Source organism: Oreochromis niloticus, linkage group LG3 (assembly GCF_001858045.2).
Source record: "Oreochromis niloticus isolate F11D_XX linkage group LG3, O_niloticus_UMD_NMBU, whole genome shotgun sequence".
Taxonomy (NCBI): Eukaryota; Metazoa; Chordata; class Actinopteri; order Cichliformes; family Cichlidae; genus Oreochromis; species Oreochromis niloticus.
Genome location: NC_031967.2, coordinates 20,380,850 through 20,408,773, shown reverse-complemented (window position 1 = coordinate 20,408,773; position 27,924 = coordinate 20,380,850). Strand labels below are relative to the sequence as shown.

Sequence of the window (27,924 nt, the reverse complement as noted above, 5' to 3'; positions counted from 1 at the left end):
TGCTGACTGGAGGGTGTAAGTTGAAACTTCTGTGATCTGGAAGATTTTGTGATGACCCACAGGTAAGTCTCTGTGTTCCTGTGATCAGTTATCTGTAACTCAGTTTTCTTCATTTGTTACCACTGAGGCCTGAAACTATCAGCTTCATAATAAAGGTCACATTTGTTTGGTACTCTGAGTCCTGCTCTGGATGTGGGTCTGAACAGAATCACATGATCTTGGTTGGTAACATGTGGTGTTCAACACAAACATCATTATTACAGTGTTTCAATCATTGTTTCACATCATCAGTTTGTTTTATTTTATTGTGTTTACATGTAGTCAGAGGCTAAGGTCAGTGTGCATCTGTACATACATGTCAAAGCAAGACAAAGAACAGTCTGCAGAATAAATGAGTTCCTGCTTTACTTTCATACGACAACACATAATACATTTAACTATGAATTTAATTGTTACTTTAGTCGGTGAAACATAAAGGTCTTTAGTCTCACTTCAGCCACACACTGAGTCATTTCCTGTGTTTGGGTCTCCACCAAACTTAAAACCAGAATTTAACCACAAGGTGGAAACTTTCACAGGTCTGAGGTCAAAGGAGCCTTTTCACTATATTACTGCATGATGATGTTTCAGCTAAGAGTCAAATAAAATAAACATTTTAATGCAGCCTAAAGTAAGAATTAACTTGAATTCCTCTGTTAAACAATCAAAAGGAGAAAAAAAATATTTAAAAAGGCTTTAGTGAAAATACAGGCACCAAAGTAGAAAAGCTGTTTTGGTATATTCACTCTCAGTGACTCCCAGTCTGCAGAGACCTGCCAGGACACAAATAATAAGGGATATTGCACCCAAAAAAGTTCCCCAAAAGGGCAAAACATGTCTCTTTACATGAAGCAACACAACAGCTTTGCATTTTATAGAGAAAGGAAACAACACAACAGAAGAAACAAGCTTCTATGTTTGCAGTGGACAGGAAATATAAACATGTCAACCAACTGCTGCGGTCAAAGCTACAGGAGCTGTTTGAGTTTTGTGTGTAAGGACAGGAAGCACAGAGAGACCAATCAGAAGAAGAAACTGTAGAAAAACTCTTGTCATGTCTATGTTAAACACAACTTCTCTTTTTTCTGTAAAGTAAAACTGTTTGATTATCTGTGGATCAGAGTGCAGCAGGCTGGATGTGACGATGGGGCACTCTTTGCTCTGCATGATGGGCTTTTTCTGTAAGTACACGTCTGACATTGTTTGAATGGCAGCGATTAATGAAAATGTTTCTGATCTGTGAGAATTACAGTGTGTCACTGCTTTAACCTGTTTACCTGAGAGCTGGAACAAAGCAGACTTGTGATTCTTTAAGTGTTTAAATGTTTGATACACTGCTGCTTTTTGCATCACTTATAGTTACACACTGTGTTATAACAGTTTGAGTTATTATATTTATTTTAGTTTATTGACAAACATATTACTGGTGATTACTGTTCATCTTTAAAAATGTCTTAATTTATTTTTGTTTGTTTGATTTTGTCAGTTGTATAATGTCTGATGAGGTTTTATTCATTATTTTAGTGCTCAGTACTGTCATCTGTGGAAATGCTGAAGGTAAGAAATGATTATTTTCTTCCTGTTCATATATGTAGCTGTTATCTCCTATAATGTGCTCAATAATATCCTCCCTGTGTTTACATGTTATCTTCTGCACAGTCTGAATGCTTCTATTCAGCCTGTGCAGTTAAACATAAATGGCTTCAGTAAGCGCTCCATGTGGAGACTGTGGCGTTCTTCAGAGCTTTTACTGATGTACCATTTGTACCACTTTCATTCTGTAAAACTGTAACAACAAAACAGAGCAGGTACATTTAATCTCAGTGTAGATGCACAAATGTCACATGACCAATGCAAGATCATAACATCATAGCTGGACTGGCCATCGGGCATACCGGGCATTTGCCCGGTGGGCCGCTGGCGATTTTTTGTTTTTATGAGCCGATGGATTTTTTTTTTTTTTTTTTTTTTTTAGGAAGGGTATATATAATGAAAGGTGTTGGATTGGCCAATTGGTCATGATTGACTCTGGGCTGGACCAATTACAGCCGAGGAGGCCGGATGCACCCTCCCCCTTGTTTAGCAAACTTATAGACGAACTAAAGAAAATGGAGAACAAAAAAAGGAAAGGAGGTGTTTATGAAAATATCACTAAATCTGTCATTTATTAATTTTAATATTAATTAATGATCATGTCTCACCTCTAGTGTTCTTGGTCTTAATTTAAGGTTTCTACCATGTGTTGTAGATAGTTCAGGAGGTTAACTCGACCAAGCAGTCTTTTTGTTTCCGCTATGTACTGTTTAAAATCCAGAATAGGGAGGATGGTGTAGGTTTAAGTTTATTAGATTGATACATATATACCAACAAGGCAGTGTACATCAAAGCAGTTGTTTTCATGCAAAGGCTTTATGGTTTTTCCTATAGCAATTGACAGATCACGTGACTTTTGCGCGTTGCATGCCGGGAACTCGTGGCAAAACAATCCAAGTACCGCATCAAATGCAAGCATTTGCAGCACCGCAAAACGTTCATTCTCCGGTTCCAATACCTTCTTGGTTTTTCTTTGCCGCACAAAAAAGGAATGTACAAAACTAAGGAGAACAATGCCGGACCGTACAAAGACAGACTCGACGAAAAGGCAAAGAAAAGATACGAGGAAAAAATCAAAGGAGTGAAAGGGTCAGACCCTTATGAGCACACAGAGTGGACAAAAGACGTTAGCGTGCTGCCCAACTTTCACCACGCTCAGATTTATAATTATACGGTTCTTGGAGTGAGTGCATACACTCCTGAAGTTTTTAGTAACTTCAGGTCACTGCAACAAGCCCGGGTACAGTTTACCGACGGATGGGTACAGGACCTTGAAATGCACTGTGTAGAACGACCATCGTACAAACAAAGGTAACTTTACCAGTCTCACAAATCCTCTTCATAAATACACAATCGTTAACTGTTTATTAATATAACCTTTGAGCTCAACAGTAATTAATTAGTAGTGGAAATAATTTCTGGTGCGCATTACAGAAATGTAGCACTGACAATAATATTGTATGTTGTAATCGCACTGGGCAATTAGTGATACAAAACAACTGTTTTACCCTGTGAATAAAAGTATATGTTTTTGTCAATGTACCATGGTAATAACAGAAGCGAAACGCAATATTGTGTCAGGACAATTCACTATTTATGCACAATAAATAAAGGAGCATAGCGCGACAATTTCTGTTCAGCGCCAGACTTGCTTGTAAGCTATATCACCAATTATGTTATGAAAAATGACATATTAACTACTACAAAACACTGACCTTTGTGGGAATGCTTGGAGCAGACTAACATGTGAGCTGGAGTGTTCTGAGATGTTATATTTGGTATATCCAGACCATCCGTTGGCTCTTACTTCGGAAACATGGCTTAAAAAATTTCTCTTCAACGACATCCGATAAAAAAACCCGATCTCTTTACCCGTCGGCTTCCCATGGCTGTCATGCGACCGGCTATTGCAGTTAATAATACAACAGCTAAAGGAACAGTAAAGGAATCAAATATTTAGAACATATACTAGAAGGAACAGAATTTATTTCATTTGACAGACTAGTTACACAATATGGGATCAACAAGAAAAGATTTTTAGAATATCAACAAATTAAATCCATAATAAAAAAGAGATTTAAACTGGGTCAAGTTGAACTACAAACACCACCAAGTGTGGTTCAATTTCTTTCTCTTAAAACCCCCAAATTACTATCCAAAATATACAGAATGCTTTCTAAAACAAATGAATCAATATCACTTCCTATTGCAAAATGGGAAGCGGATTTATCAGTTAACTTTGACCAAAACTTCTGGTCTCAGATTTGCTTAAAAACTTTTCATCTAATTAGAAATCCCAGTCTTCAATTAATTCAATACAAAATACTACATAGAGTGCACTATACAGGTCATCGGATGTTCAAGATGGGCTTTACGTCTACCAACAACTGCTCACACTGCCAAACCAATTCACCGGACAATTATATCCACGCACTTTGGTTCTGTCCACCAGTTCAGAAGTTTTGGTGTGAGATATGTGAAGACTTATCAAAGTGTCTGAAATGTAACATTCCAACTTCCCCTTTAGTGTGTTTGTTGGGCAGCTTAGATAATGTCACTACGGAAAAGAATATAGCCCATATGGTTTTCACTGCCCTATGCATAGCCAAGAAAACAGTCCTCATGAACTGGAAAAATAAAAATAATCTTAATTCTAACCAATATAGAAATTATCTATTAGATCACATTAGTCTTGATACAGCCTCTGCCACCACATCAGATCAATTGCTCTGGGCTCCTTTGATCAGCTCCATCACCTAGTGGGGGTGGGGGGTCTTAGTTTGGTCCCACCTTCACTGTTGTGATAGGTGTGGGGGTAGGGACAGGCTTAGGGCATCGGGGGGTTCCCCGGGAGCATCTTCCTTGGGGGGCTCAACCCGGGGTAGCGGTCATGGCCAATTAGGGGCTCTGTTGGCTCTTAGGTGACGGTTTCCTTGTGGCTGCGTGCAGCAGGGCTAGGGGAGGGTCTGTGCTGACGGACGTGGGTTACTGACCTGGTAGCCTGGTTGCCCCTGGGTGGGTCCGGGATGGGCGTGAGGTTCTGGGGGCACTCCGTCTCTGGGCTGGGGCCCTGGCCAAGCCTCAGGGGCTTGGGTCCTGGTTGGTGTGTTGCCGGGGTTGTGGGCGGGTGGGTGTATGGGGGCCCAGTCCTGGCGCAGGGTGCCGCCTGTGCATCGAACCACCTGGGGGGCTCTTCAACTGGTGGGGGAGGTTGTCACATCCTGCAGGAGCCTTCCTCTCTTCAGGAACTCTCTCTGCAGGAGGGGGAGATACAGGAGAGGTGGAGGAAGATCTCAGCCTGGGCGTCTATTGTCTTGTGTAGTCTGGAAGATGAGTGGATGATGGGGTGGGTGCAGTTTTCTCTGTGGTGGGGTCAGGTGGACTGTCCCGGGCTCTGTGGGGCCGGGAGGCGCTGCTCCACTGGGCCCCGGTCTGGATGGGCCTGGGCCCCCCTTTCCCTGGCGGGTTGCAGAGTATGGGGGTGCCTACTGGGGTCAGCGGGGGAGCTGACCCCAGGGAGGGGTCACTTGCCCCTCCCTTCCTTCCCTCCCCATCTCCAGCTGCCTCCCTCTTCCCGCTCCACCACAATCACCCTTGGGGTAGGGGTGTGTCACCAGGGTGCAGAGGAGACATCCCCCCCCTCTGTCCCCTTCTGGCTGCCTCTGCCTCAATTTTATCCCACAACTTAGACATTCACATTACTCACACTCTCATTACACATACATATAGGATCTTGGGGGTGGGCACGCTACACGGATTCCAATCACCATCAGGGTGTACACCTTACCCCTGGCGTCGCTGCCCACCTCTCAATTTTAAGTACACGTAGACATTGAGGGCTAGCAGGAGGGGCTATACGCTTACGTGCTGCTCTGGCAGGTAGTTCCATGCCCTCCTGGGTTTTAAATGCACCTTAGAACACACATACATCAACACTACATATGAGCGGGTGGAGGGAGGTTTGGAGTCTTCCTACACCCCCGTTCTCTGCGGCCTGCTGGAGCGGGGGGGCTAGGAGGAGGAGTTGGCCGTCCGACTGGGGTCTGGAATGTGGGGCCTCCCTGCTGCTGCGGAGTCGGGGCGGTCTGCTTCTCCCCACCGCAGGGAAAAGGGTAACACCACCTGGGTCTGGGCGCAGTTTCCCCCTCCAGGGGCAAGGGTACCTAGACCCAGGGCTTAGAGTACGCTTGGGGAGTGTGATTGTGTGTACAGTGTCTCTCTATGTCTGTCTCCACGTTGGGTGAGTGTTGAGAGCATGAGGGTGGGAATAGATGTTTGTATCTGTGTGTGCCTGTTTGTCTGTGTCTATATGTCAGGTTGGGTATCAGACCCCACCTCTCTGGGGACATCTCAGGCCCTCCAAGGTTTGGAGGCCCATCTCCCCCACCACTTCCCCTGCCGGTGGCAGACGCCCTCAGACATCGGTGCGTTGGTGGTTCTTTGTGTCCGGGGGTGGGCGCCCAGGTACCCACCGGCTCACTCCTTGGCGGCTGCTTATCGGGGCATGGAGCCTGGGGCTCGCTCGGGGCACTTCGGGGATGGGGTGCCCTCGGCCTCTCGGCCCGGGGCTCGGTCACTCAGGCACAGCTGGCTGCCGGCGGAGCTCACGGGCACGTCACTGCAACCCCCCTGACTTCTGCTCCGCGGCTGCTGAGTGACCCCTCATCTGGGACTCTCCTCAGCTCTTTCTGGGATAGTGGCGCGGCTGCCCCTCTGTTGGTCTTCCTTGGTCTCTTGTGTTCTGGGGGCCTCTGGATGTCTGGAGTTTTGATCTCCTCCATACCTGCTTCATGCCCTGGAGGACGGGGCAGTGGCCCCCCACACCCTCTAGCAGATCATTACATGAAGGAACCTTTTAAAAACAAGCGCGTTCATGCTCACAGGTGTACACACGGGTGATCACACACACAAACTACACCCTTTTGAGCTCCTACCTCAAAGCACACTGTGCGCTGTCGATCTCACGTGCTGCACCATAATGTTTAATATTTAGTATTTACTGTCATATTCCCATATATCATTGTGATCTTGTTTATTACTCTTGTCTTCTTCTGCTTGCTTTCTTTTTTCTTTCTCAACAGGTGATCCAGGTGATCGATATGTATTTTTTTTTTTTTGTCTGCTTATTCTGTTGGTTTTTGTTTTTTGCCCTTTTTCCCCGTCCCTCTTCTCAGGTTTTTTTTTTCTTTTCTTTCTCCCCCTTCTTTCCACCAGTCAAGTCTGTCCCGTATTCAGCAAGTGAAAATACAATAAACAATAAAAGGTGAATCAGATGGACCATTACGGCAAGGCTGGGATGGTCCATTTGGTAAAGTAAATCCGTTGGGCATCTTTCTTCGCCTTTAGACAATAATTGTGATGGCAAAAGAACCAAACGGGACAGGTTAAAATTAAAAAAAAATAAAAAAAAATAATAATACAACAGCTTCTTGCCATTTTGTGGGTTTCTTTTTATCGCTGTGTAACCGAGTTCAATTGAAAGCCTGCGTGCGCTAGTACCTCTTGCCACAAGTTCCCAGAATCCTTTGCGGTTTTACCCCTGAATGACGTCACATTTTCAATCTCTATCCTGGTGGGCCGGTCTCTAGTCAAAATGCCCGGGCCGATTTTTTGTCCCAGTCCAGCCCTGCATAACATTAACAATAAATGGACAAAGGCTGTCAAGTAATGTAGGGAGAACCACATGCTGACATGTTTTATGCTAACAGGCAAAACAAAGCACTAACAGTTAGCTTACAGTAGTAATGTAACAAACGTCACAGACCCACAAGAAGGACAGAGCACTAATATGTAGAAACAATCCATCATCTCCCCAAACTTACACTTTATCCCATCTCAAGAGCAACAGATGCAGAACTATCACAGACACGGAGCTCTAGCCATTATTACTCGGCACTTCCTCAATTTAACCACTAGATGGCGGACTTTGACATGGACAGACCAGGAAGAAGCAGATGAATAAATGTGACCCATCATATAACAAATTTAAAATAAACTATATTTCAGGACTAACCTGAGGGACAAAATATTGTATATGATACAGCTCACACTCCACTGCATTTATTGGTTAAAATATTAAAATGATCATATCAAGAGTGCAACCATGTGAGCAGATGTTTCACTCAGACGCTACACAAACTTTATATTTACTAGAGTTTGTTGCCTTGAAACTGACTGATTTCCTTTTCATGAGTATTTATCTGTCCATCCTCACAGATCACAGTTATGATTCACAAGATGCTGATGAACTGGAGGATCAATCTAATTTGTTAAGGCACAGCGTGATGAGTTTAGGGTAAATGCAGGTAACTCTAATCTGAAAACAGACTCAACCACAGGTCAGTCAGTTAAAGTCTTATTTCTTACCCTCAGTTATTTATACTGGCATGGTGTGCTGTCTGCCTCAGTGTCCTCTTCAAAAGGTTTTTAAAGCTGTTAAAGTTATAAATGAATAAGGCTTCACATACACAAGAGCAACAAGTGAAAGAAATTGGACAAAGTACCATCGATGCAGATTTATTTATTTATGACTGTCAGGGTCTTTCATCATCTTCCTCTGAGTGCTTCTTCCTCGTCTCTGTTTAGTATTTGTTTTTTTGATTATTTCCTCTTTAATTTGAAGCTTAGGTTTTTTTCATCCTTTGTGTTATTTTTCTTCCTACATATATATATATGTATATATGTATGTATATATATATACATATATACACATATATATATATGTATATAAAACACCCAGCACGCCCCTGCGGGCGGTTTATCCTTCAAGCTCGGGTCCTCTACCAGAGGCCTGGGAGCTTGAGGGTCCTGCGCAGTATCTTAGCTGTTCCCAGGACTGCGCTCTTCTGGACAGAGATGTCCGATGTTGTTCCCGGGATCTGCTGGACCCACTCACCTAGCTTGGGAGTCACCGCACCTAGTGCTCCGATTACCACTGGGACCACCGTTACCTTCACCCTCCACATTTTCTCGAGCTCTTCTCTGAGCCCTTGGTATTTCTCCAGCTTCTCGTGTTCCTTCTTCCTGATATTGCTGTCATTCGGAACCGCTACATCGATCACTACGGCCGTCTTCTTCTGTTTGTCTACCACCACTATGTCCGGTTGGTTAGCCACCACCATTTTGTCCGTCTGTATCTGGAAGTCCCACAGGATCTTTGCTCGGTCATTCTCCATCACCCTTGGGGGCGTCTCCCATTTTGACCTTGGGACTTCCAGGTTATACTCGGCACAGATGTTCCTGTACACCAGTGGTTCCCAAACTTTTTTTGCCAGGCCCCCTTTGTTTTACAAGAAAATGTTCGCGCCCCTCCCCACCTAAACACCACCCCCCCCCCCCGCACAAACGCATCCTCCAACACACACACCCATATTTTGTTTTCAAACTTCATTGCGGTTTATTTCACACCTCAAACATTTAGTAAACATTTAAGCAAATACAAGTAAACGGCAATAAATTACGGGTAGTAATAAAATTTACGCTACGTCCACACCTACCTACACGGGTATTTTTGAAAACGCAGCTGTTTTTATGCGTTTGGGCTTTTCGTCAACACGTAAACGGCGTTGCGATTCACCGAAAACGGAGATTATTTAAAACTCCTTTTTTGCGTTTATGTGTGGACGAGGATTACAGAGTTCATCACGCAACGACAAAGGTATGTGCCTCTTTTCACGTCACGCTGTGCGCCACGTTATTGTTTACATGAGATGAATTGCAGAATGGCAGATAGAGAAAAAATACTGTTAATCTGACGATCTTCAGGTTTTACACGCTTACATATACACGCAGTTACTGTCCCTCCATTTAGAAAGGCAGAGGCGTCACGGTGTAATTATTTTACGTGTAGTTGTTTTTTCCTGTGTAATAATATTCAACATTGCTGTCAATACATTTTTCAAAAAATGCCTCTCTGTGCAAAATGGGTTTAAACACATAAACAGCTGTGGGATACTGTTTGTCCGTGATTTGAACCGGGGGGGAACAAATTACGGCAGGATCAGCCTGATATTATTTGTATCCCGCTGTAACTTTACTGTATAAAGAGCTAACATGTCCAAGATGTCAGGAGTAGTTGGTCATTACAAGAAGTGTTTGTGAACTAAAAATCAAGAATGTGGGATACTGTTTGTCCGTGATTTGGAGAGCCCAGCGCTGCTCCCGACGCAGGGAAACTAATTTTGCAGGGGAGACCTACCTTGGCACTTGTGCAGGTGAAGCCAAAGGGAAGATGTGCTTCACCATATTTTCTAGTCTTTGACTTGGAAGGAAGTTGGTTTGGAAACATATTTGGCGATGCTTCATCTCCTGCTTTGCGTTTGTGTGGGAGCCCCGTCAAAAACCTGTCCATAATGCTAGCAGTGTCCAAGCGTTCTTTTTTTTTTTTTTTCTTTCATACCGCGCCCCCCTGCAATGGCTCTGTGCCCCCCTAGGGGGCGGGCCCCACACTTTGGGAACCTCTGCTGTACACTATGCCGGCCACTTGGTCATGGCGTTCCATGTATGCCTTGCCTGCTAGCATCTTGCACCCTGCTGTTATGTGCTGAATTGTCTCTGGGGCATCTTTACACAGCCTGCACCTGGGGTCTTGCCTGGTGTGATAGACCCCAGCCTCTATGGATCTTGTACTCAGAGCTTGTTCTTGTGCTGCCATGATTAGTGCCTCTGTGCTGTCTTTCAGTCCAGCTTTGTCCAGCCACTGGTAGGATTTCTGGATATCAGCCACCTCCTCTATCTGCCGGTGGTACATACCGTGCAGGGGCCTGTCCTTCCATGATGGTTCCTTGTCTCCCTCCTCTTTCTTGGGTTTCTGCTGCCTGAGGTATTCACTGAGCACTCGGTCAGTTGGGGCCATCTTCTCAATGTATTCTTGGATGTTCATTGTCTCATCCTGGACTGTGGTGCTGACACTCACCAGTCCCCGGCCCCCTTCCTTCCGCTTAGCGTACAACCTCAGGGTGCTGGACTTGGGGTGAAACCCTCCATGCATGGTAAGGAGCTTTCTTGTCTTTATGTCAGTGGCTTCTATCTCCTCCTTTGGCCAGCCTATTACCCCAGCAGGGTACCTGATCACGGGCAGGGCGTAGGTGTTGATGGCCCGGATCTTGTTCTTACCGTTCAGCTGACTCCTCAGGACTTGCCTGACCCTCTGCAGGTACTTGGTGGTTGCAGCTTTCCTAGCGGCCTCTTCATGGTTCCCATTCGCCTGCGGGATCCCCAGGTACTTGTAACTGTCCTCTATGTCTGCAATATTGCCTTCTGGTAGTTCGATCCCCTCAGTTCTGACTACCTTCCCTCTCTTTGTTACCATCCGACTACACTTCTCCAGTCCAAACGACATTCCAATGTCATTGCTGTATAGCCTGGTGGTGTGGATCAGTGAATCGATATCTCGTTCACTCTTGGCATACAGCTTGATGTCATCCATGTACAGGAGGTGGCTGACAACTGCTCCGTTCCGTAGTCGGTATCCGTAGCCAGTCTTGTTAATGATCTCACTGAGGGGGTTCAGGCCTATGCAGAACAGCAGTGGGGACAGAGCATCTCCTTGGTAGACCCCGCACTTGATGGTGACTTGTGCTATGGGCTTGGAGTTGGCCTCTAGTGTTGTACGCCACATCCCCATTGAGTTCCTGATGAAGGCTCTTAGGGTCCTGTTGATCTTGTACAATTCTAGGCATTCCAGTATCCATCTGTAGGGCATTGAGTCATAGGCCTTCTTGTAATCAATCCAGGCTGTGCACAGGTTGGTCAGTCTGGTCTTGCAGTCTCGGCTGACTGCTCTGTCTACCAGTAGCTGGTGTTTTGCGCCTCTGGTATATATATATGTGTATATATATATACATATCGTTAGCTTCATAGCATAATTGCCTAAGTCACCTTGACCAGACAATGACTTAGGCACTTATGCTATGAAGCTAACGATATATTATTTATGTATATATATGTATATGTATATATATGTATATATATATATGTCTTGTATGTGTATTATTATCCGTGTGTGTATAATCAGGTTTGTAAATCTGTAAAAACATCTGTGTGCATAGATATTATCAGCTGGAAAGACTTGAACTTTGGCTTTAAGCACACACATGTGATCAAGTTACAGCTCACCTGCTTTCCAGTTGTCTGTTTTCTTACCCGTGACCTTTGCTGCACTTTTGCTGTGACAGATCCACAAATGAGTTTGGAGAGTTTTCTGTAAGTCAAGGGTTCATAAACCCTGAGCTCAGGCTTTCTGTCACACTCAGAACAAACCACCAGGTGGCGTATTACTCACTCATTTAAGTGACGTTATTTAGCTGCAGGTGATGGTTGTGTCGATAGAAACCTGGCTCACCTGCTCACAATTGCAGTTGGAAATAAAACTGCAGCTGGAACATCTGTGTGGCAGATATGGTGGGGCTCTCGTTTTTCCACTTAAAGGAGAACCCCAATAATTGCCTCGTATTTTTCTAACTTACAGAACTTAAAATCAAGGCCACTCTGACAGCAGACAGCACAACCACACCAGTAGGGGGCAGTGTGACACTGACCTGTGATGTAAAGGATTCTGCTGACATAAAATATGAGTTCAGAAAACCCTCATCTGAAAATAAGATCATCTCTTTTAGCTCTAAGAGTGCAATCTCTATCTCTGATGGAGGCATCTACACCTGCGGAGGAAGGAGAAGAAACACAAATTTAGTCTCAACTAAAAGCGATTCAGTCGTCATTCAGGAAACTGATGAGTTTAAATATTTTTTCCAGTTAAAAATGGCTTTCTCCAGATTATGGAGGGAATCACTGTTCAAACCAGTACTTAGAAAACTAAATGTGCCAATTTAATAATTATTATGCTCAGTGTGTCCTTAATGAAAAAAAAACTTTACATTAAGTTGATTTTCAAGTCAAATAAAATACAAAATTATGATTACCATTAACAAGAGCAATAAAACCAGGACAGATATTTATAATGATTTTATATTTCTATAATTCTGTTAATGTGATATTTTAATTTTATTTTATTTTATTACCACCAGAGGCTGCTGTGACACCATCAGCATCCCTATTTCCCAAGGCCTTGTATCAAAACAAGCTTCATGTATTGACTGTGCATAAATCTATCGAATAAATGTTTTTTTTGTACTAATCATTATCTTTTTTGTGGTCACGCTAATGTTATGAATTTTTATGTTTCTATTCTCCTAATTGGATCATTCTTACGTGAACAGTTCCCAATAAGCCCACTGTGACTGTGCAGCCATTTTGGCCTGAGATATACAGCGGTGAGACAGTCACTGTCAGATGTGAGATTCAGGGAAGAGAAGGAGCTCAGTGGACGTATGAATGGAGACGAGACCACTCAAACATACGTGAAACATCCAGTGAATACAGAATCATCAGAGCTACTGAGTCTGACAGTGGAGGATACAGCTGCCGGGGTAAAAGAAGCTCGTCCTGGACAAAGCGGAGTGATACCATCACATTGAGAGTAATAGGTAATTTGGACATATTTCTCTCATTTTAATTCCAAAAACACTGCAAAATAATTTCAACAGTACTGTGTGTTTCTTTTTTAAATTTGGTATCTAAAGTCGTGAACAACAGCTTTTAATGTCATTGTAAAAATATTCAGTAATCACTCAGAGTCAAACAAGAAAAAAAATTGTTTCTTACATAAAAAAATAAATGCAAATGTAATTTTCCCAGTTTCTTTATGTCTTTGGTTGCAAACACAGAGTTTTCACCACTATTTCAAAACCGAATGTTGTCATTGAATCTCGTCGGCTGAACACATGCTGCCATCAGCTGCTGCTCTGCTGGAGAATGTCAAGACAATAACAACAAAAAAGAATTCAGGATTAAAACAAACCTACATTTTTATCACCACATCACAAAACAAATGCAGTCATGTGTTTATCTGTTCAGGAAATAATTCAAAAATCAGATCTAGTTTTTCATTTAAAGACACAGACACTAGTTTACATGTTTTTATTTCTTCATACATAAATCACTGAAACAGTCTCTTTACTTGCTTTAGAAAAAATGAGCTGAATGACTCAGACTGTACAGAACTCAGCTATATTACTGTTATGTCCTCTCTAGAGGACAAAGACCTGCACTCTAAGAAATAAAATGTTGTGTTTACACCACCCAACTCTCTTTGTGGAACAGAAATCTCAGATTGCCTCATCTCAGGGTTATTTGTATGTTTGTTTTCCTTCACTCTGCTGGTAGATTCTAAATATCATCAAATTACCTGTGTTTTTTACAGTGGCTTGCAAAAGTATTCGGCCCCCTTGAACTTTTCCACATTTTGTCACATTACAGCCACAAACATGAATCAATTTTATTGGAATTCCACGTGAAAGACCAATACAAAGTGGTGTACACGTGAGAAGTGGAACGAAAATCATACATGATTCCAAACATTTTTTACAAATAAATAACTGCAAAGTGGGGTGTGCGTAATTATTCAGCCCCCTTTGGTCTGAGTGCAGTCAGTTGCCCATAGACATTGCCTGATGAGTGCTAATGACTAAATAGAGTGCACCTGTGTGTAATCTAATGTCAGTACAAATACAGCTGCTGTGTGACGGCCTCAGAGGTTGTGTAAGAGAATATTGGGAGCAACAACACCATGAAGTCCAAAGAACACACCAGACAGGTCAGGGATAAAGTTATTGAGAAATTTAAAGCAGGCTTAGGCTACAAAAAGATTTCCCAAGCCTTGAACATCCAACAGAGCACTGTTCAAGCCATCATTCAGAAATGGAAGGAGTATGGCACAACTGTAAACCTACCAAGACAAGGCCGTCCACCTAAACTCACAGGCCGAACAAGGAGAGCGCTGATCAGAAATGCAGCCAAGAGGCCCATGGTGACTCTGGACGAGCTGCAGAGATCTACAGCTCAGGTGGGGGAATCTGTCCATAGGACAACTATTAGTGGTGCACTGCACAAAGTTGGCCTTTATGGAAGAGTGGCAAGAAGAAAGCCATTGTTAACAGAAAACCATAAGAAGTCCCGTTTGCAGTTTGCCACAAGCCATGTGGGGGACACAGCAAACATGTGGAAGAAGGTGCTCTGGTCAGATGAGACCAAAATGGAACTTTTTGGCCAAAATGCAAAACGCTATGTGTGGCGGAAAACTAACACTGCACATCACTCTGAACACACCATCCCCACTGTCAAATATGGTGGTGGCAGCATCATGCTCTGGGGGTGCTTCTCTTCAGCAGGGACAGGGAAGCTGGTCAGAGTTGATGGGAAGACGGATGGAGCCAAATACAGGGCAATCTTGGAAGAAAACCTCTTGGAGTCTGCAAAAGACTTGAGACTGGGGCGGAGGTTCACCTTCCAGCAGGACAACGACCCTAAACATAAAGCCAGGGCAACAATGGAATGGTTTAAAACAAAACATATCCATGTGTTAGAATGGCCCAGTCAAAGTCCAGATCTAAATCCAATCGAGAATCTGTGGCAAGATCTGAAAACTGCTGTTCACAAACGCTGTCCATCTAATCTGACTGAGCTGGAGCTGTTTTGCAAAGAAGAATGGGCAAGGATTTCAGTCTCTAGATGTGCAAAGCTGGTAGAGACATACCCTAAAAGACTGGCAGCTGTAATTGCAGCAAAAGGTGGTTCTACAAAGCATTGACTCAGGGGGCTGAATAATTACGCACACCCCACTTTTCAGTTATTTATTTGTAAAAAATGTTTGGAATCATGTATGATTTTCGTTCCACTTCTCATGTGTACACCACTTTGTATTGGTCTTTCACCTGGAATTCCAATAACAATGATTCATGTTTGTGGCTGTAATGTGACAAAATGTGGAAAAGTTCAAGGGGGCCGAATACTTTTGCAAGCCACTGTATATAAAACCAAACCTTCTGTGGGTTGATTTTCAAGTGAAATTGTCAGCAGGATGCAAAATTATGACTACCATTAAAAGAAGAAATAAAAACCAGGAAAGCTTTAATGATGTATTCATATTTTTATAATTCTGCTATTGATTTTCAAGTAAAATTCACAAATCAGATTCCTAATCAAATATTTTTATTTGAACAGCTCCTCCTAAGCCCACTGTGACCCTGCAGCCATCCATAACTCAGTTAAACAGCAGTGTGATATACAGCGGTGAGACAGTCATTGTCAGATGTGAGATTCATGGAGGTGAAGGAGCTCAGTGGACGTATGAATGGAGACGAGGCCAGGTTAACATACCTGAAACATCCAATAAATACAGAGTCACAGTTACTGAGTCTGACAGTGGAGGATACAGCTGCCGGGGTAAAAGAAGCTCCTCCTGGACAGAGTGGAGTGACAACATCACATTGACTGTATTATGTAAGTTGGATTCGGTCATTTCAATTTATCTTGCACAATGTTTCATCCAAAAAAACATCAAAATACTTTGTCTTTCAATAAAAAAGAAGCTTTTGTTTTTAATTTAATATCTAAACATCAAATCTCATGTACAACAGCTTTTAATGTATTTACAATAATACACAGTAATCACTCACAGTAAAACATCTGGAGATGCAAAACATATTCAGTAAATTTGATAAAAAATGAAAAACTAATGTAATGATCCCAGTTTCTTCACCTCAGTTGTTGCACATGTGGAGTTTTCATCACTGCAGCTCAGTGTCATGATGCAGTTCTTTTGTTTTAGCATTTTTCTTTTTTCAAGTTTTAATTTGACTACAATTTGACCTCATTTTAGGAGAGACTGCTCTGCTACGTTAGCCTTTCACTAACTGCTGGTATGTTTACTCATAGCAGCAGTTTTTTTTTTTTACTTTATTTATCTTTACATTTTCCAAATTAAACATCATGAATGTTGGACAAAATAAGAATTTAACTTTACTCTGAATGAAGATTATTTTCTATAAAACTGAACTCACATAAACTTTGGTCCCACATGAAAACTTTGTATTTCACCATTTATGAACTAATAATCCTTTTCTGAGAGCAGAGCAGTCTCCACCTTTGAATCCATCACTGGAGGTTTAACAGCATTGTTAGCAAACAAGAGCTAACTGACGACTCATAGATTATGTATAAATATGTAAATATAAAGATGTTGTAATAAGTTGATTGTTGAATATAAAAATCAGTAAATTACCTGGTTTAAAGTATTTATTTTAAAAAAGCTGGTTATTGATTATTGATTTTCAAGTAAAAATTATCAGTTTGCTAATGATATATTTTTATCTGAACAGCTCCTCCTAAGCCCACTGTGACCCTGCAGCCATCCTGGACTCAGATATACAGCGGTGAGACAGTCACTGTCAGATGTGAGATTCAGGGAGGTGAAGGAGCTCAGTGGACGTATGAATGGAGACCAGCCAAGTTAAACACACCTCCAACATCCAGTGAATACAAAATCATCAGAGCTACTAAGTCTCATGTTGGAGGATACAGCTGCCGGGGCAGAAGAAGCTCCTCCTGGACAGAGTGGAGTGATATCACCACATTAACTGTGTTATGTAAGTTGGACATATTTCACCCTTTTTTATTTATATTGCACAATGTTTCAAAAATATTCAGTAAGTTTGATGAAAAATGGAAAACAAATGTAATGATCCCAGTTTCTTCACCTCAGTTGTTGCACATGTGGAGTTTTCATCACTGCAGCTCAGTGTCATGATGCAGTTCTTTTGTTTTAGCATTTTTCTTTTTTCTAATTCCTCAAAGTTTCCATTTGACTACAATTTGGCCTCATTTTAGGAGAGACTGCTCTGCTACGTTAGCCTTTCTCTAACTGCTGGTATGTTTACTCATAGCAGCAGTGGGGTTTTTTTTGTTTGTTTTTTTTAACTTTATTTATCTTTAATTTTCCAAATTAAACATCATGAACTTTGAGCAAAATAACAATTAAATTTTACTCTGAATTAAGATTATTTTCTATAAAACTCAGATAAATGTTTTTACAAAAGTTTTTCTTTTCCAGTCTAGTTTTGACTTTGGTGTCACATGAAGATTTTGTATTTCTGTTTTAAATTAATGAAACTTCTGAGCTATAAACATTTTATACAACCATTCACACCTATGTACAGTTTAGGATCACCAGTTAAAATATGTGCATGTTGTTGGACTGCAGGAGGAACCTTTAGACCCACACAGACACACACGGGGGAACATGCACACAGAAAGGCCTGATGGATTTAAACCCAGGACCTTCTTGCTGTAATGCCACAGTGCTAACTGCCATGTTACAGTGTTGCCCCAGAAATGCTTTTTGGCATCTAAAAACAAAATTGCTGAATCTGACATCTCTTTATTACAATGGATTATGTTTAATAACCTTCTTATGTGATGAAAACCTTACCTGCCTATGATGAACTCTTTCTGATCATTATTAATCATTTGAGACAAAGTTATTTACAAACATGTTGCTAAAGGTTCACACAAAAGCTGAAAATCACAGTTAAGCTTTTGTTTGGAACAAAATGATCAACTTACAGCAGGCTGAATTCAAAGATACCTCGCAAAGCAAAGTGAAAAGATGATGAGGCTGATCCATTTTGCTGAAATGTCAGTGGAACAACTCAAAATGATATTCAGTACAGCCGTCACATGCCGACACTCAGACATTCAAATGGTCAAATTTGTTGTAAGAAAATAACTTCAGACAATTTATATTTGATTCAAATTCATAACCTGTTTAACTTTTCTTGTGTTGTAGCTCTGCAGCTCCAACAAACAACATTTAGATTGATTTTGTGAGACTTTAAAAAACAGAAGCCTAGATCATCTTATACTGTAATAAACATATAGCAGAGCATAAGAAACACAAACTCTTATAAAACACAAAACATGAACATTTTTCCTCAAACATGTGAAACCCTCCTTCAGTCTCTGATTCCCATTATGTTAAAACTATTTGACACCTGGTGAGGATCAGTCTGTCCACTGCAAACTATCAAAAGAAAAGAATTTCAAGATTAACACATAACACTTGAAGTTCTTATCAGTAAATTCTTTCTACATGTTGTTCCTAATGTGAGTGAATAATCCAGCTGTTAGCACAGCGAGTTTACAACATAGGACACATATTCAACAGGTCAATCTTGATAGATACTTTATTGATCCCACAAAGGAAATTGTTGTGTTAGAGCAGCATGATAAAAAGTGTAAATAGTAAAGTCTACAATAAACAACAAAGTGTGACAATAAAATAAAAGTCCCAGCAGTGCCTGGTGTGGGGCCTTACACTATGAGACAGCGCAGGAATTTTTATATTTACAGTGGAAAAAACAGTAAAAATAAAGTTGGTTAAAACAGTAAACGTAAGGCTGATATTGTGTAAGACAGAAATGCAAATGACATTAATAAATAATATGTTTGGGATTTTATGCCTGACTGCTGCGTTCACCTGTCACAGAATGAAGAGTTATTATACAGCTTTATAGAGAACAGTAGGAATGATTTATTGAAGTGTTCTTTATGGCAGCATGATTGACTCAGTCTGAGGAGCTCTGGTGCCTCTGAAGTGTGGCTCCCAGCAGACAACAGCAAAACAGACGCACTTGTTACCACAGACTGGTAGAAAATCTCCTACATCTGTCTCCACACATTAAAGGATCTGAGCTTCATTAGAAACTAAGATCTCAGGTTATTCAAAGGAGAACAGCCAACTGACAACTCTGGATTATATGTTCATAAATGTAGAAATATGCAAATGTAAAGATGTAGAAATAAGTAAATAGTGGAATATATTATTTATACAATGTAAAATCTGAGAAACTGAAGTTGTTTACATGATATTGTGTTTATGTGTTATGTTCAGTCTCACAGATTTGTGCACAGCTGGTTGTTTCCAGTCACTCTGCTGGTAGATTCTAAATATCAGTAAATTACCAGGTTTAATGTGTTTGTTTTTATTAAACTTTTTATTGTTGATTTTCAGTCAAATTGTCAATAGGATGAAAAAATGTGATTACCACTAACAAGAGCAATAAAACCAAGACAGCTTCAATGATCATTTTATATTTCTATAAGTCCGATGACGGGATATTTTCTATTTGAACAGATCCTCCTAAGCCCACCGTGACCCTGCAGCCATCCTGGACTCTGATATACAGCGGTGAGATATACAGCGGTGATAGAGTCACTGTCAGATGTGAGATTCAAGGAAGTGAAGGAGCTCAGTGGACGTATGAATGGAGACGAGGCCAGTCAAACATACATGAAACATCCAGTGAATACAGAATCAACAGTGTTACTGAGTCTGATGGTGGAGGATACAGCTGCCGGGGCACAAGAAGCTCTTCCTGGACAGAGTGGAGTGATAGCACCCCATTGAAAGTAATAGGTACGTTGGGCATATTTTTATTTATACTGCACAATGTTTCATCAACTCAACCAAACACTTTGTCTTTCAACAGCACTGTAGGTTTATTTTGTTGTTTAGGATCAAAAGTAGTTTCAAATATATTTTAATGTCAGTATAAATATATTTAATAATCACTCAGTGAAACATCTGGAAAAAGATTTTGTTAGTTTGATGAAAGAATTCAGTCCAAATGTAATAATCCCAGTCTGTCCCATCTTGACTTCATGGCTGCACATGTGGACTTTATCACTGCAGATCAGTTACTTCCTTTGTTTTTAGCATTTTTACATTAATTCCTCAACATTTCAGGTTTGGCTACAATATAACCTCATTTTATTAGAGACTGTTCTGCTACATTACAGGTTCCACTTAGATTTATTCCACTAATTATTGTTCATGGAATCTATTTATTTATTTTTTTAAATTAATGAAAAATAAAAGTGTTCATGAGTGTCATAATGTCTTTAATGATCCTACAGCTAGAAGAACCTCCAGTGTAGAACAGATCCATTAGTGGATCAGTGGTTTAAGGTTCAGTTCATGGAAAATCAGTGAGAGCCACAAGAAGCTGTTTGTTATACAATAACTACAAGTGTGACAAACTCCAATGTCCCAAATCAGCAACTGCACCAGTGTCACATGATGACCTCATCAGAACTTTTAGAAAACGTTTCTCACATGATGATTTCTTCCAGTCTTCTTAATCTGCTGTCAACTCATGAAAAATAATCTGTAATTTTTGGAATCTGAACAAAAGATGATAACTGTGCAAAGTAAATACTCGTACATTTTACTAAAAGTGTTGTGTTACAGTTTGAAATTGTTATGTTGTGACTTTGTTTTAAAGTTTAAACTGTTTGCCTGTGAATCAGCTGTTTTGCAGTCACTCTACTCTTATGTTATAAACAGCAGAGTTTTTATGTTTCTCTTTGTCTCCTAACTGGATCACTGTTATGTGAACAGCTCCTCCTAAGCCCACTGTGACCCTGCAGCCATCCTGGACTCAGATATACAGCAGTGAGACAGTCACTGTCAGATGTGAGATTCAGGGAGGTGAAGGAGCTCAGTGGACGTATGAATGGACACCAGCCAAGTTAAACACACCTCCAACATCCAATGAATACAGAATCACAGTTACTGAGTCTGACAGTGGAGGATACAGCTGCCGGGGCAGAAGGGACTATTTGTTAACATATTGGAGTGATATCATCACATTAACTGTATCATGTAAGTTGATTACATGACAGGACATTTTAATGTTAATTTATTTTACACATTTCATACAAAAGTACAACAAAATAACAACAAAAGTAAACAAATTTTTAATGGAGTTATAAACAGTAATCACTCAAAACAAAAACATATTCAGTAAATCTGATGAAAAATGAAATACAAATGTAATGATCCCAGTTTCTTCACTTCAGTTGTTGCACATGTGGAGTTTTCATCACTGCAGCTCAGTGTCATGATGCAGTTCTTTTGTTTTAGCATTTTTCTTTTTTCTAATTCCTCAAAGTTTCCATTTGACTACAATTTGGCCTCATTTTAGGAGAGACTGCTCTGCTACGTTAGCCTTTCTCTAACTGCTGGTATGTTTACTCATAGCAGCAGGGTTTTTTTTTAACTTTATCTTTAATTTTCCAAATTAAATATCATGAATTTGGGGCAAAATAAGAATTTAATTTTTTCCAGTCTAGTTTTGACTTTGGTGTCACATGAAGATTTTGTATTTCTGTTTTAAATTAATGAAACTTCAGAGCTGTGAACATTTTATACAACCATTCACACCTATGTACAGTTTAGGATCCCCAGTTAAACTATCTGCATGTTGTTGGACTGCAGGAGGAACCTTTATACGCACACAGACACACACGGGGGAACATGCACACAGAAAGGCCTGATGGATTTAAACCCAGGACCTTCTTGCTGTAATGCCACAGTGCTAACTGCCATGTTACAGTGTTGCCCCAGAAATGCTTTTTGGCATCTAAAAACAAAATTGCTGAATCTGACATCTCTTTATTACAATGGATTATGTTTAATAACCTTCTTATGTGATGAAAACCTTACCTGCCTATGATGAACTCTTTCTGATCATTATTAATCATTTGAGACAAAGTTATTTACAAACATGTTGCTAAAGGTTCACACAAAAGCTGAAAATCACAGTTAAGCTTTTGTTTGGAACAAAATGATCAACTTACAGCAGGCTGAATTCAAAGATACCTCGCAAAGCAAAGTGAAAAAATGATGAGGCTAATCCATTTTGCTGAAATGTCAGTGGAACAACTCAAAATGATATTCAGTACAGCCGTCACATGCCGACACTCAGACATTCAAATGGTCAAATTTGTTGTAAGAAAATAACTTCAGACAATTTATATTTGATTCAAATTCATAACCTGTTTAACTTTTCCTGTGTTGTAGCTCTGCAGCTCCAAGAAACAACATTTAGACTGATTTTATGAGACATCAAAAAACAGAAGCCTAGATCATCTTATACTGTAATAAACATATAGCAGAGCATAAGAAACACAAACTCTTATAAAACACAAAACATGAACATTTTTCCTCTTTTCCTCAAACATGTGAAACCCTCCTTCAGTCTCTGATTCCCATTATGTTAAAACTATTTGACACCTGGTGAGGATCAGTCTGTCCACTGCAAACTATCAAAAGAAAAGGATTTCAAGCTGTTACGAAATCAGTTTTGCCCCGGTTCTTTGATTCGTCGAGGGATCCAGAAAACGGCACCAGACCCAGTAGTCATTTTTACAAAATCTTTATTCATCTTTATTTCATCTTCATTTAAGCATGCACTTCTAGAAGGGAAGACGAGGCCGGTGTCCCTCTGAAACAATCTTCACCCCTTTGTTAGTTACAGCCAGCTTTATAGAGGCGACCCCATCATAAATCCCCCATGGTGTGCTGGAAACTCTGTCTCTGTGTGTATGCACGAGCACATGGGTGCCTGTGTGTGCGCGTACCCGCGTGTCTATGTGAGTGCACGTGAGTGAGTGTGCATGTGGATGTGTGAGTGTAACAGTTTAAGCACTGTGTGTGTGTCTCCTCCTAGGGGCCATAAAAACCATCTCCCTTCCAGACCACAGTTATCAAGTTACATGTTGAGACCCCCACACAGGTATCCTCTGGGGAATTTCCACTCAGCATTAACTCCTCTTTGTCTTACTCTCACAGTTCAACTGGGGAGGGGGTCTCCTAAGATCTACTCCTAAGTTCATGACACAGTCAGGCCTTTATTTATATCCAGGGCAGTGTCAGTGTCTCTACCATAATTCTACATTCTATCTTAACACATTTCTAAACTCTAAAACAAACTAAACATTCCTACATGTCTAAACTCTAAAATAAGCTAAACATTCCTACAAATCCCCCTTTTTATCTGCCCTATGGCAGATAAAACTACACTAAATCTTTCACCATAATGTTTTCATACTGTGACTCCCCATTTCCCAAAAGTGGTCTCCTGATGTTGGACTTTGTATCAGATCCTCCCACAGCACGATTGATGAGTCTTACGAACAAAGCTCTGATACAAGGCACACAGCAACACCCACGCGTCACTAATATTGCAGTAAAAACAGACAAAGAAACCATAATTGACATAATGAAACCTTTCCATTGCCCAAAGACAGAAATCATCCACGCTTCCAGGAGGTTATCCAATCCTGAATGCTCATACATCATGGTGGACAACGTCTTTAGGCCTTCCAGAGTTCGGGTCACAAAGCTGCCCGGAGCTGTGTTATTTAAAATAAAAGTACAATACATATCCCCAAACATCACACAAACACCCCCTTTTTCTCCCAACAACATATCTAACGCCATCCGATTTTGTACTGCCATTAAAGACGTTGGACCCAACTATTCAGCAAGCTCTTCAACTGCGTACATCATATCCCCGCCATGAACTGTTTAAGCCCTTACATTTAATGACAGCACGAAGGTTGAATGTATACGAGGTAGTGGACCCTTTAACGTGGTCCAACTCTATACCGCCATAATAATCAAAACACTCATCTGATTTACCTGTTTCCCTACGTTTGGTTCGCTTCGCCGTGGCCTGTGATGGTGGAGTCGCCGGAATGGATTCGGGTCTGTCTCTGGGCAATTCACTTATAAGAAAAATCACAGTTACAATAACAACAGTTATCACACCTAACACTACCGTTTCTCTCAATTTCCCCTTAACCAGCCTAGACAAGTTGACATGATGTAAATTTAGATGAAAGGCTTGTCTGTTTACATCTTTTCCCACACAGAAGGCTTCTCTGCAGAGCATCAAATATTTGAGTTGTTCAGAGAATCACAATTCCATCGCTGGACTTCCTCTGTGCTGTCACTTTTGGAGCTTGGCACGCTCTCTCCATCCCTCGATTCTCACGTTCCAACGCTGCTGAAGATTTTAAGGCAGAGCACGTCGTACACCTTAGTTGTCTTCCTCAACGTCAACGTCGACACTCTTTCATCTTATTTAAGATTTTGCTGTGCAGAGTCTCCTCCTGACGATCTCCTGCACGATGTCTGCTGTGCTGAAGGTGATCTCTGATCCTCCTGAAGACTCTCTCCTGGCCTCAGCTCCCATCTTGTGGACGATCCTCTCAGTCACTGCTTCTCGTCATGGCACCTCACGACATCTACAGATTAAAATAACACTCCTCTCCCCACATGGCTTTCACCATGTGTCAACTTCCCAATGAGACATAGAATGTTGCACAGTCTCCCTAAGACAATCTCCAGGGTTTCCCACTTGGAGCAGCCATACTCCAACCTGTAACCCTGTGTAAAAACATCAGTCAGCAATTAAATGTTTAGCTTGTCTAACTCCCAGCTCCACCTGGAGCCTGTATCCTGGAAGACAACGTCTGTTAAATCAAACTTCACATTTTCAACCGACTATAGATCATAAGAATAATAAAGTATTCAGCATAAAAGACAGGCATCATGTGCAGGTTTTCTCAAATCATTAAATCACTATTATTGTCCCAAATCATGAATCATCCCAATTTATTCCACAATTTAATCGGTGACTTTCCTTAAGCAATGTCACTCCACTCATTTTATCACTATGAGCTCAGTAGTGGCCAGCTAATGAGCCCCATATTAAACTATTCCATAAACACTGCATCTCTTATTTGTTTTCTCATGTCACTTGTCTGTTTTCTGCTGAATCCTCTACATGCACTCTTAGAAAAACAAACAAACATTCTAAACTCTAAAATAAGCTAAACATTCCTACAAAGCTTAACACGCAGCACTTGAAGTTCTTATCAGTAAATTCTTTCTGCATGTTGTTCCTAATGTGAGTGAATAATCCAGCTGTTAGCACAGCGAGTTTACAACATAGGACACATATTCAACAGGTCAATCTTGATAGATACTTTATTGATCCCACAAAGGAAATTGTTGTGTTAGAGCAGCATGATAAAAAGTGTAAATAGTAAAGTCTACAATAAACAACAAAGTGTGACAATAAAATAAAAGTCCCAGCAGTGCCTGGTGTGGGGCCTTACACTATGAGACAGCGCAGGAATTTTTATATTTACAGTGAAAAAAACAGTAAAAATAAAGTTGGTTAAAACAGTAAACGTAAGGCTGATATTGTGTAAGACAGAAATGCAAATGACATTAATAAATAATATGTTTGGGATTTTATGCCTGACTGCTGCGTTCACCTGTCACAGAATGAAGAGTTATTATACAGCTTTATAGAGAATGATAGGAATGATTTATTGAAGTGTTCTTTATGGCAGCATGATTGACTCAGTCTGAGGAGCTCTGGTGCCTCTGCAGTGTGGCTCCCAGCAGACAACAGCAAAACAGACGCACTTGTTACCACAGACTGGTAGAAAATCTCCTACATCTGTCTCCACACATTAAAGGATCTGAGCTTCATTAGAAACTAAGATCTCAGGTTATTCAGAAGGAGAACAGCCAACTGACAACTCTGGATTATATGTTCATAAATCTATAAATATGCAAATGTAAAGATGTAGAAATAAGTAAATAGTGGAATATATTATTTATACAATGTAAAATCTGAGAAACTGAAGTTGTTTACATGATATTGTGTTTATGTGTTATGTTCAGTCTCACAGATTTGTGCACAGCTGGTTGTTTCCAGTCACTCTGCTGGTAGATTCTAAATATCAGTAAATTACCAGGTTTAATGTGTTTGTTTTTATTAAACTTTTTATTGTTGATTTTCAGTCAAATTGTCAATAGGATGAAAAAATGTGATTACCACTAACAAGAGCAATAAAACCAAGACAGCTTCAATGATCATTTTATATTTCTATAAGTCCGATGACGGGATATTTTCTATTTGAACAGATCCTCCTAAGCCCACCGTGACCCTGCAGCCATCCTGGACTCTGATATACAGCGGTGAGATAAACAGCGGTGATAGAGTCACTGTCAGATGTGAGATTCAAGGAAGTGAAGGAGCTCAGTGGACGTATGAATGGAGACGAGGCCAGTCAAACATACATGAAACATCCAGTGAATACAGAATCAACAGTGTTACTGAGTCTGATGGTGGAGGATACAGCTGCCGGGGCACAAGAAGCTCTTCCTGGACAGAGTGGAGTGATAGCACCCCATTGAAAGTAATAGGTAAGTTGGGCATATTTTTATTTATACTGCACAATGTTTCATCAACTCAACCAAACACTTTGTCTTTCAACAGCACTGTAGGTTTATTTTGTTGTTTAGGATCAAAAGTAGTTTCAAATATATTTTAATGTCAGTATAAATATATTTAATAATCACTCAGTGAAACATCTGGAAAAAGATTTTGTTAGTTTGATGAAAGAATTCAGTCCAAATGTAATAATCCCAGTCTGTCCCATCTTGACCTCATGGCTGCACATGTGGACTTTATCACTGCAGATCAGTTACTTCCTTTGTTTTTAGCATTTTTACATTAATTCCTCAACATTTCAGGTTTGGCTACAATATAACCTCATTTTATTAGAGACTGTTCTGCTACATTACAGGTTCCACTTAGATTTATTCCACTAATTATTGTTCATGGAATCTATTTATTTATTTTTTTAAATTAATGAAAAGTAAAGGTGTTCATGAGTGTCATAATGTCTTTAATGATACTACAGCTAGAAGAACCTCCAGTGTAGAACAGATCCATTAGTGGATCAGTGGTTTAAGGTTCAGTTCATGGAAAATCAGTCAGAGCCACAAGAAGCTGTTTGTTATACAATAACTACAAGTGTGACACACTCCAATGTCCCAAATCAGCAACTGCACCAGTTTCACATGATGACCTCATCAGAAGTTTTAGAAAAGGTTTCTCACATGATAATTTCTTCCAGTCTTCTTAATCTGCTGTCAACTCATGAAAAAATAATCTGTAATTTTTGGAATCTGAACAAAAGAAGATCACTGTGCAAAGTAAATACTCGTACATTTTACTAAAAATGTTGTGTTACAGTTTGAAATTGTTATGTTGTGACTTTGTTTTAAAGTTTAAACTGTTTGCCTGTGAATCAGCTGTTTTGCAGTCACTCTACTCTTATGTTATAAACAGCAGAGTTTTTATGTTTCTCTTCTCCTAACTGGATCATTCTTATGTGAACAGTTCCCAATAAGCCCACTGTGACCCTGCAGCCATCCTGGACTCAGATATACAGCAGTGAGACAGTCACTGTCAGATGTGAGATTAAGGGAGGTGAAGGAGCTCAGTGGACGTATGAATGGAGAGCAGCCAAGTTAAACACACCTCCAACATCCAATGAATACAGAATCACAGTTACTGAGTCTGACAGTGGAGGATACAGCTGCCGGGGCAGAAGGGACTATTTGTTAACAGAGTGGAGTGATATCATCACTCTGACTGTATCATGTAAGTTGGAGATGTTTCATCCACATTATCTGTTTCATCAAAATCAGTGAAAACTCTTGTTTTTCTTACAGCTTTGTAG

General features: G+C 40.6%; 1 protein-coding gene and 1 long non-coding RNA gene across 2 annotated transcripts; both read left to right on the top strand.

The window, feature by feature from the left end:
• The first annotated feature begins 933 nt into the window (after nt 1–933).
• On the top strand, nt 934–27,924 carry LOC102082384 (leukocyte-associated immunoglobulin-like receptor 1). Its single transcript, XM_025904719.1, has 6 exons — nt 934–1,220; nt 1,564–1,596; nt 12,849–12,865; nt 26,335–26,599; nt 27,582–27,632; nt 27,917–27,924. The coding sequence occupies exons 1-6, from the start codon at nt 1,184–1,186 to the stop codon at nt 27,922–27,924; spliced, it is 411 nt and encodes a 136-aa protein (XP_025760504.1). The 5' UTR covers nt 934–1,183.
• LOC109198373 (uncharacterized) lies at nt 16,962–20,979 on the top strand. Its single transcript, XR_002059194.2, has 3 exons — nt 16,962–17,114; nt 19,661–19,942; nt 20,927–20,979. It is a non-coding gene; the product is annotated as an uncharacterized LOC109198373 (long non-coding RNA).

Coding starts and splice junctions, on each gene's coding strand:
- LOC102082384 (XM_025904719.1), top strand. CDS start 1,184: ATGGGGCACTCTTTGCTCTGCATGATGGGCTTTTTCT. Junction 1,221..1,563: donor CTGCATGATGGGCTTTTTCT/GTAAGTACACGT, acceptor TCATTATTTTAG/TGCTCAGTACTGTCATCTGT. Junction 26,600..27,581: donor CACCCCATTGAAAGTAATAG/GTAAGTTGGGCA, acceptor TTATGTGAACAG/TTCCCAATAAGCCCACTGTG.